Raw genomic sequence first — 10,883 nt, 5'->3', positions numbered from 1 at the left:
TGCATAAAAAGGAGACCCAACTAGGGCCATTCCAAATCCTAAATGGAGTGTGATAATGTAGAGATTCATATATATATATAAATGTGTTTATATTAATGTTTTAAAAATCAGACCAGCTGGTTCAACCATTCATCAGGGTTTGATCCAATCCGGATTGCCATCGAATTGCTGTTAAACCGGTCAGCCCAACGGTCAAACCGCTAACTCAGCAAATCAGGCCACCGGTTCCAACTTGGATCCATTCTTGTCTTAATGGGCCATAACGAGCTTGGGCCTTGTTGTGGAGCTGGGCTATCAGATGGGTCATTTGCTTTTGCTTACAAGAAGGGTTAATGTGCAACATAAAGCCATTTCCTATCTCCTTTAGATGTGGGCTTGGTGGGAGGTAGAGATGAGATTTTTTCTGAAGCAAAAAAAACCACCGTGTGGTTTTGAACCGAAGACCTCCAATTCAAAGGGCATAGGAGGCACCACTGCACTACCAAAGTATTTTTTTTAACATTTCACACAACAATAAATTATATAACAATAATATTTTTATAATAATAAAAGTGTAAATAATACAAATAAAAAAATATAATAATTTTTACAATTTATGAATTAAATAATAAGATATAGAACTTTTAAATATATATATATATAAGTAAATTAAATAACTTTCAATAACTATCTTCAAATTTAAATATTATATATATTTTATTTAACAAAATTTTAAAATATGAATACATTTATGTATATTAAATTGATAATATTAAAGATGAAAAAAATAAATATTATTGATTTTTAATGTTTTATATATTTAAAACTTTTTATAAATATTTTTAATTTTAATAATATATAAAATACATATTTATGACATAACCGATTCAACCATTACTCCAACCAATGAACCGTGAATCGATAACTTTTTCGTTTCGATGATCGATCCGATCCTAAGTGAACATGAGAAGGTATATAACTCTATTCCAATCTATTCTAGAAATGGTTAAAGTTCATAATCATGGAATCTAGTCAATCATCACATAATCTTAAATTTTAATACCCCGACCTATTCCTTTTTTAGAGAGAATAGATATAGTAATTATTATTATTATTTATAACCGTGGATGTCTGGGTCAGCTTACGCGCACCTCGACTAATCCCACGAGGTCTTGAAGTTAACGATCGGGCCCTGAGGAGACTCGGGAATAGATATAGTAATTATTGAATTCCTAAGTAGTCAAAGGCTCTATTTCGTCCTAGGAAAACTTGAGGGAAAATACAAGAGGAAAAAAGAAAAAGAAAATGTGAAAAAAATGTGAAAAAAAAAATCATATTTAAAGTTGATAAATCATTTTGATGACAAAACCAAACACAAGCTTTGTTTTTTTTTTTTTTTTTTCACTCCTGAAACATATCCAAAGGATCTAGAATTTAAAAATAAAAAAATCTTAGATACTGAAAAAGAATATCCAAGCAATTACAATAATCAAGTTTCCCTAATATTCCTGGTATCAAAGTTGTAACGTCCAAGTATTTTTTTTAGGTAGAATTATGTTTTAGGGGTAGATGGGCCCCCAAATTAACAAAATGTTCATATAACTCTTTAAATTGAGTTTAAGGATATGAAATAGTAACGGACAAATATACTCTTTAAGAACACATATAAAATATTTTATAAAATTAAGTTAAATAATTTTTTTTCAATAATTTTTTTCAAAAATTCTAAATTAAATAAAAATGGTTTTCAAAAATATTAAATTAAAATTTTTTTTCAAAAATATTAAATTAAATAATTTTTTAAATATTAAATTAAATAAATTTATTTTTAAAAAAGAAAAGGGGCGTGTGCCAAATGGAAGGAAACCTTTTATATATATAAAATGAATCATGATAATGGCAATGGAAAAAAACTTCTTTTTGGTTTGGTGTGTACCCGATATGAGTAATGGTTGGGTGGCTATTGAATTGGATAATTAAAAATATAAAAAAAATAATGATATTTAGTTTTAGATTAATAAATAAGATAATAGTAATAATGGTTTTTTTGTAAATAGAATGAGAGATTTAACAATTATATATATATATATATATAATTTTATAATGAAATAAAATTGTAATTTAATTAAATTAGTAATGTGTTATTAGAAACAAGTTGAGAATTTATTAATTTTAATTAAATAAGGGATAGAGTAATTAAATTATTACTTTGTTAATCAGAAATATTAATCTTAACATTTAGAAATTTTAGGATTATCAGATTTATATTTTGAGGTAAATAGTAATAATGGTATTTTTATTGTGTTAGGTGAGGAGTAGACTTTTTAGGGTTATTTTTCCTTGAAGGTCTTTGCATATTTTGAGGTAAGGGAAGTTAATGCAATATTTATAAAATTAAATTATTTTATATGTTATTTTGAATTGCGGAAAAGAAAATGATATTTTGTTACCATGCATGGATCAAACTGTTTTGCACTAAATATTATGTTGGAATATTTTGTTTTATTTATGACACAAAATATGGAGATATTATGTTGTGTAAATTTGAATACTTGAACAAAAACATCACTCTGGTTTATTTGGCCCTTGTCAACGGGATATAATAGTTGACTATTCGACCCTGTCAACAGGATATAATAGTTGACCTTTACATTTCATGGTGGGAATGTAATTGATTTGGACCTCATCCTCTAGGGGTTTGGTTAGAGGTTACTAGTACTAGTAGTGTTTGGTTCCGTCCACCAGAAACAATTTGAGGCTAGCCACCCATTTGAAAAGTCTCACCTAATTGGGCATTTGATATTTGATAACCAGAGTAATGAAAATTGAATGGATTTGATTGAATCTTATGTGAAAGTGTTTGAATTTGATATGAAAATGGTTGATTGAATTTTGAATATATAGTATTTTTGAAACTCTGATATTTGATGAGAAAAAAAAATGATATCTCTTATTTGAAATGAAAATATTTGATCCATGAATTGCATTAATATTCCTTATTGGGCTGTGAGCTCATTCCCAATTGTTGAAAAATTTTCAGGTACTCTTAGTTCGGGTGAGGAGTGATGGCTAGGCTCAGGAATGGTCATCATTAGGATTTGACTTAGGATTTTATGTTGGATTTTGTTTAACTTTAGTTATGTTCATTTGGATCTTTAATATTTGGAAGCTATTTGGATATTGATCCTTCAAATTTTATATTAGATTAAAGTTGAGTTTTGGAGATTTTGAAATTTGTTATAATACTTGAATTGTTTAAGTTTGCAAATATTTGGACAATGGATTTTGGATAGTGGATGTTTTAGTTTTGAAATTGAATTTTTGAGGATTTTAGATTTTGTTCCGCTACTCTGAACAGGTATTTGGTAGTTGGTAACTTCCAATTACAAGATAATTGTTTGAGTCAGGTTACACTGCAAGCCTTCGGGTTTAAAGTGTGAAACGATCGTCACGCCCTTGGAGTGGGTCTTGGGGCGTGACAAAAGTTGTAACATTCCTACCTTGAATTTAAGGATATTTATATAATTTAAAATTTTAAAAATAAAATAAATATAAAGAAAAAAGAAGAAGAAAATAAGTGAAATATTTTTAGTCGCTCTTCACAATTCTCCATTCTCATTATAGAAACGTAAAATACGAAACAAAGAGAAAGAGAGTAGTGTATTCAAGATTAATCTTTCAAGGTAAGCATCTAACCTATAGATTCAATATTTCAATTCCATTTTAGTGATTATATAAAATAAATAACTTTCAATTTTGTAGGTATTCTCTTGAAAAGATTCAAATTTAGGATTAATTTATTTTAAAAAATTAGAAATATAGATAAGATTAATTTATTTAGTAAAATGTTTGTTTATGAAATTCTTTTAAATATGAACTACTTCTGCAAAGCTTATAATGTTGTTTTACCTTTAAATTGAAAGTGTTTAATTTTTCAAAGAAAGTGAATTTAATTATTAACTTAAAAAAGAAAATTACTTGTAAATTGATTTTTACAAAGATGGGATATCTCTTAGGTTATGCTTGGTTCCCGAAAATACTAATAAGAAAAGAAAAAAATATATTAAAAAATAATAATTTTCTCATACTTAATTGTCCTATAAAAAAATACTAAAAAAAAATCAAATATAATTAAAACTAATTAAAACCTTATACATTTTAAAATTATTTAATTATTATATCGATAAGTTAAAATAAATAAAATAAGTTTAAAATAGTTTCCTTATATTTTTCCTCAAAATTTTAAAAAATCAAACATAAGGATTAAATTCTATACTAGATCCTCCATCAAACTATTTTTTCTTATTGAGCTGTTGAGCACAACAACCTCCCTATTATTCACCTTTTTCAGGTAGGAAGGGTGATTCTTTTAGAAACAATTTTAGAATTGATTATTTAGGATTTTTAACTTAAGACTGAATTCAACATCGATTTCTAGAATTTTTATTCAAGTGCTAGAGATAATCTTTGAATTTATTGTTGTGATACTTGAATTAGCTTTGGATTAGAAATTTAAAACCTTTATTTTATGCTCTGATAATTGATTTTTGAATCATTTTGAGGAGTTGTCAGCAAGCTACATGGAGGATTTGTTAGTCAATGTCATTCATGAGTTGGTTAACTTGGTTCTAGGGTTTGACACTAGAAATTCATAAGCTTGGTCTTTGGGTTCCGGGTGTCACAAAAGTACTCACACAGATACATTTTTTCTTTTTCTTTTTTCCTTTTTTTCATCTACATATATGAGATATGGCTTCAAACGCTTGGAGAAAGTCAACTCTGATGAACAATAAAATATTTTTCGGAATGTAACAAAATCAAAGAATTTGAAATAAGGAACTAAATGAAGACCATGAGGACAGGATGCATATGGAGAGATTTTGATTGCTATTAAAATTGCCAATTCTTATGTGGGAATTTCATGTATCAACTAATGAGCAACATAATACATTTGCATGGTACAATGGAAAATTCTTTTAATATAATAGGGGAAAAGGAAAAAAAAAATAACAAGGTGAGATAGGATGTATCTGAATCACCAAAATACACCTGGAACGCAAACCATATGCTGATATAAGGCGCCTAAATTTGGAGGATTAAGCTCTTGACTCACAAAAGATATTGCATGGCAGGGGATCCTGCAAAATTGCATTACTGACCTGTGTATTCGTATTCTCCCAAGCATTTTGTGATGGCCTCATTAGCCTTCTGAGACTCGACCCTTTCTTCTCTTTTCTTCTTCTCCCTGCAGAATACGAGCAATTCGAAAGTCCATTAATGCCTCGGTAACAATGATCCATGAAGCAAACCCCACAGTTATGGGAAACTTCAAAACTTGGGACTCTAGAAAAAGTACACAGCCAAACCGATTCAAATAGTTGTGTGACATGTAAAGAAAAATGTATTTCTGATGAAGAGTGGGAATAATTTATGCATCTTTCTGCTCTATCCTTCCAGGAGGTTCAATATCAGAGGACCCTTATAGTTTTTAAATGTTTATCATTCTATGAATTTCATTTGGTTGCAAAGCTTTGGCCAAAACCGGGTGCAACCATCATGTTTGTGTGTTGTGACAAAAACCAGTTAGTATTATGTCAGAAATTGGAAAGTGGATCTCAACTGGGACTTGAAGGAAATTGATGTTACCTATCCACATATTCCTTGAGAAGCTCTTTTGCTTGAACCAGCTTGGTAAGCAGGTTGCGGTATACATCAAGGTCCCTATCCACACTCCTTTTGCTTATGTTGAAGGCTGCACAAAGCTGTCAGACAAGAAACAAAATGTGAATATCAAACCATCAGTCAAAAACCTAAACTTTTTAAAATGATTCATATCAAAGCAAAGTCATTTGTTCCACTGTAGACATTAGAGCTAAAAGGCATAGGATGTGACCAGCTACTTGGATTTCAAATAGCTGGAATTAGAACCTACTGAGTTCAGTTCAGTTACATTGACTGCCAAAAAAAAAAAAGACATTTTCCGACACGGATGAATAAGGCTATTAACCCAACTATGCCTCTTAAGCCTCACCATCTCACCAGAACTAAGAATGCAGTTAAATGGAATTGAAACTAGTCAAACTTGAGAACTGTTTCTCACCAATGGCATCCGCATCCATTAAGGATAACCAAGGCAGTTTGCCTTGACACAACTTTTAATATCTGATAGTATGGAGAACTTCTAGATGAACATTACAAGTTAATTTTGTGACATATTGGTAAAAAGATAATTCCATAGAGCAAAAACTTAAGATATTTCAATGTTCTGACACAAATGCACAGTGAAATATGAAAAAGAAAATTAAAATTTTCCAATAGAAGGCCATGATATCATCGTAGATTGTTCAAAATATATCAAAACAATATCTCCAACCTACACATGCAATAAAACCAAAGGAGCTAGACAAATTTAAGCTAATCCATGATCCACATAGAGAATGCAAACATTTGATATAACATAACTCAAAAATGAAAAGATCTTTCACAAATTAAACAAAAAGAAACAGTGTAATCGATAGACATCATATGCATCTTCCATGTCACCAAAGTAAAACCTTCTCAAACTTGGAGCTACAGAGTTGAGAAGACAGCTGTGAGAAGACTGTAATAGCAACCATTAATCTAATTAGATCTATGAGCAAATTTTATTAGCAGGATGCAGATTATTGAAGTCACAAACCCAATGAACTATCATCAAAGATTGAATTTATTTAAGCACATATATCACATAAATTACTATAATTCTATGTAAGGCATGAGAGATCCAACCTTTTCTAAAATAGTGGGTTCAGTTGCATTTGCCAATTCAAGAAGACGAAACAGCCCAATGGCAAAGAAACGACTGTAGCTGAAACTACCTTTACCCCCAGCTCTTTCTGCAATATCCTTTAAAATTCCTTCAACTTCTCCTTCTCTAGATGAAAACTCAACTAATGAACTAGCAGTCTGAGACCGAGCCCACTCTTCCAACATTTGTGCATCTTTTCTATAATGAACACAAATACATAGTCAAATTTAATCAAATATATAACTGAATAAATCAAATATAACAGAAATGGCCATAAAGCATGCACTATAAAATGTTTCTATGTGGATCAACAGTGATTCTCTTCCAACATTTAAGCTTCCCAACAAGAAATTGATTGTAGTCAAATAATGATTACAGTATTTCTCCAATGCCATGTATCTTATACCTTTTTCTTGGATTTTCATAGAGACTCCATTTTATACCCCCTTGTTTTATAGAGATTAATATAGAGACTACAAGTTTGACATTGGCACTACCTAGACTCTTCTTTATGCTTCTGCATTTTATTTTATTTTATTTTTGGGTGGGCTTTTATTATGCATCCGTGCTACCTTGTAGACTTCATATTCTTCATGAAATTTGTTTGCTTATCTCCTCACACACCAAACCAACCCTACTCACCCACAAAAAAAATGGAGAAGAAAGAAAAGAGAAGGAAACCATAAGTTCTACAACATGATCCTTGTGTCTAAATGTTCTTTCACATTTTGTTTAAAGAAAATTCAAGTGCAGTGTTGCTCTAGATTTAATATTAATTATTTCCAAAACACCCTAACTGCCCATTTTTAAAATGATTAGACATATTAACAATAAGAAAATTTAAAAGAAAGATAAGGGAATTAGTTAGATGACCTGTATTGCTCTGGATCCTCCCTTAATGCCTTGATATACACTTGAAAGATGATATCTCGATCCTCATCACTTGGATACCCATCCATGAGTTGATCATATACAGTAACAAATCCAAGGGCAAAGACAGCATCATATCGATAAGTCCTCTTGTACCTCATCAAATGTTGTTGTACCATCAGCTCCTGCAGCAGAGTGTTGTAGATACTAGGGATTGGCCGTTTATAATTTTTCAGAAAATTCATCTTTGTCTCGGATACAGTGGGCACATCTGAAAACAAATTAAATAAACAGATGCTGACCAAATAAATAGCTAAGCAATCTATCTGTTCATCTGTTCTTCAATATGTATACTTCTTATTCAGGTAAGAATGAAAACAAGATAAGAAGAATGAATGAATCAAAAGCAGTAAAAATCTTGTCAGCTTTATCCCCGAACCTCCTTATGCCTGAAGGAAATTTGATTGGGTGACAAAACACACACCAGTGGGATTTGAGAGTGTACTCAGCTTGGTATTTCATAGGCACTATTAGTTGCCTTGGTATTTGTAAGAGAAATTTCTAAGATTAACACAGAACATGGCAACATTTAGAAAAACTTTCAATCTAAAAAACCAAATGCAAAAACAAAACAAAAAAAGAAAGGAAAAAAAAAAGGCAAAAAAAAAAAGGCAATCATCACGCTAAATAAGAGTAACTGCTGAGCAAAAGGAACAAGTAATGAAAAGGGAGGAATCATGGAATGAAAATGTATTCAACTAGAAGCATTGCAAGTACAACTGTACCTAATCAAGGGCGAAGTTACTTCGATACGGTAAATTAATGTACATTTAGCTCTGTTTCAGAGATTTTGATTTACCGCATTAATTTCTCAAAAATGCATAATCTAAGAGTAAGTTCTGGCCAACCAACGCTCTAATTCAAGCTACGACTACTCTAAAGATTGCAAAAATAGAAAAAACGAGTAGCAAAATCGAATAGTTTCCGACTGTTTCCCCATAAATACAGGAAAATAAACTGAACTGCAATTTCGAGACCTTTAATTTCTTTTGCGTTATTTGGCGCCAATAAACCAGAAACCTACACTCAGCTAAACTAACAAACGTATTTGGATTAATAGTTTAAATTTCCTTCTCTTCCTCCGTTTCCTCAGCAATCAAACACATCACAAAATCGACAAATCGCAATCGATTCAAGAAATTCTCACCTGTTACACTAGACATGCACTGAACAACCATCCGAGAACTCGAACTCGAAGATCGAACGCCCACGGCATAAAAATTCGCACGGAAACGAAAAGCCTCGAAGGCGGAAGCGAACGAGCGAGTCGTCGGAACAGGAACTTTCCTCTCCGAAGATTGACCTAATGCCGAGAAAGATAGAGAAGTCACAGCCGCCATTTCAGAGCGAAGCCGAAGAGGAGAGAAAAAAAAGGGATAGAGAGGAAGAAACACTGCGTTACAGGGTTAGAAATGCGAAAAATTTCCAGGAAAATCAAAGTCGGAAACGCTTTGTCATACCCATGAAGGTGAGAAAAATGGCAGAAGAAATTGGACTTCCTTTTTTCTTTTTCTCGAGAAAATGAGAGAAAAAAAAGTAAGAGAGGCCACGAGAGAGGCTTATCCGAGTGTACGAAATTTTCGTGATCTTAAAGAGGAGCCAGTACGAAGTTGCCACGTGGTCCATTCTTGTGACGGAGACCTCCATCGGTTTAAATCATCAGTTGTGTGTTTTATGTTCTCACTCTCACCACTTGTGGTTACCATTAGTTGAAGCTCGAAGTGGCAACATGTCCATTTCAAGTGGGCTGGGCCCAGCCCAAATTATATAAAACAAAAGAAATTTAATAAATTGAAATATATTATTAAACAAAAATATTAGTTTCCTAATAAAATTAAATATATTTATATATTATATTAAACAAATCCACCCATTTCAAGTTAGAGATAATTCGGGTTTTTGACAAATTGACATTTTTAAACAAGATTATTTGATTTAAATTTATTTAATCCTTATTTTCAATAAAAATTTGGAGGAACATTAGTCAAGTTTAATTAGGGATGGCAAAGGGCAAGTTTTGGATGGGTTGCCTACTTCCCAGTCGGCCTCATTTATTCAAAGCAATTTTCATTCATATCCCATTAAAAAAATTAAATGGGATGGATGGGTATACAAATTTCTCATACCTTACACATATGTTTAACTTTCTTTTAAAAATTTTTAAATTACATTAAAATAAATATATTTTATAAATAATTAAAATATTTAAAAATTTTATAACTTATTTTATTAAAAAGTATTTATTATTATTATTATTATTATTATTATTATATATAAAGGAAAATAAAAATTAAATCAATTTTATATTTTATTGGTCAAGTAGTGCAGGAGAAGATAGTATTTGAACCCACCCCAACTTGTCTCAAGTTTTTTTTTTAAATTTCAAACTCACTTTTAACCTATTTATTTAAATTTTAAAGTTGTCCCATTAAGGGCAAGGTAGAACAAGGCTCGCACTAAAAAAACCCGTCTTACTATCATCTTTAGGTTTAATGGTATTTTACCAATTAGATATAACAATTCCCCCTGTATCAAAACATGGACAAAGGGCAAGATTAGGTTCAATATAACTTTATGTTTTTGTTTTAGTTTTATTAAATTTGAAATAACCTTATGTTTTTTTAGTTTAGTTTTATTTAGATTGATATAGGATCAGTTTGGGACAACTTCCTATTTTTGTCTTAATTGAAAGTTTAAATATTTAGTTTTATTTTAATTGTAAAAAAAACACAAAGTTAAAGTTGAAGTTAAATTCAAAATCATAATTTTAAAAAATTATTAATCTTATAAAAAATTTATTAACTTTTTCTAAAGAAATTAAAACAAGTTATATATTACGTAATATTTTCTTTGCTTTCATATTAAACTAAGTTTTTAAAAACATAATTTTGTTACCAAAATTAACGAAACATAATCTTAGGCAAGTTTGAAAACATTTTCAACAATAGTTGTAAGAGAAAAAAAAGGTTATTGAGAAGAGTACCTAAAAACAATTATCAGTTGTTATTAAAACTAAGATTTTATCTTGTAATTCAAAAATAAAAAATAATTTTCTCAATTTTTTTCTTCGTGGAGATACTAAACATTTATACACAATATAAAAAAAATTAAATATTTTTTTGTTAATCAAATCGCACACATACATACAGACAAAAATAAAGAAACAAAGACAATCAAGATATTTGAA

General features: G+C 30.2%; 1 protein-coding gene across 1 annotated transcript; it reads right to left on the bottom strand.

Moving 5' to 3' along the window:
* Positions 1-4,840: 4,840 nt before the first annotated feature.
* On the bottom strand, positions 4,841-9,241 carry LOC117927163 (protein THYLAKOID FORMATION1, chloroplastic). The gene is made up of 6 exons (XM_034846581.1): positions 8,844-9,241; positions 7,640-7,907; positions 6,748-6,964; positions 5,626-5,741; positions 5,139-5,224; positions 4,841-5,028 (listed from the first exon to the last, which is right to left on the bottom strand). The coding sequence occupies exons 1-6, from the start codon at positions 9,034-9,036 to the stop codon at positions 5,015-5,017; spliced, it is 894 nt and encodes a 297-aa protein (XP_034702472.1). The 5' UTR covers positions 9,037-9,241; the 3' UTR covers positions 4,841-5,014.
* Positions 9,242-10,883: the final 1,642 nt, after the last annotated feature.

The sequence above is a fragment of the Vitis riparia genome, chromosome 12 (assembly GCF_004353265.1).
Source record: "Vitis riparia cultivar Riparia Gloire de Montpellier isolate 1030 chromosome 12, EGFV_Vit.rip_1.0, whole genome shotgun sequence".
Taxonomy (NCBI): domain Eukaryota; kingdom Viridiplantae; phylum Streptophyta; class Magnoliopsida; order Vitales; family Vitaceae; genus Vitis; species Vitis riparia.
This window is presented reverse-complemented; position numbering and strand designations above follow the sequence as displayed.

Coding starts and splice junctions, on each gene's coding strand:
- LOC117927163 (XM_034846581.1), bottom strand. CDS start 9,036: ATGGCGGCTGTGACTTCTCTATCTTTCTCGGCATTAGGTCAATCTTCG. Junction 7,908..8,843: donor GTGCATGTCTAGTGTAACAG/GTGAGAATTTCT, acceptor ATTTGTTTTCAG/ATGTGCCCACTGTATCCGAG. Junction 6,965..7,639: donor GAGGATCCAGAGCAATACAG/GTCATCTAACTA, acceptor TGTTCATTATAG/AAAAGATGCACAAATGTTGG.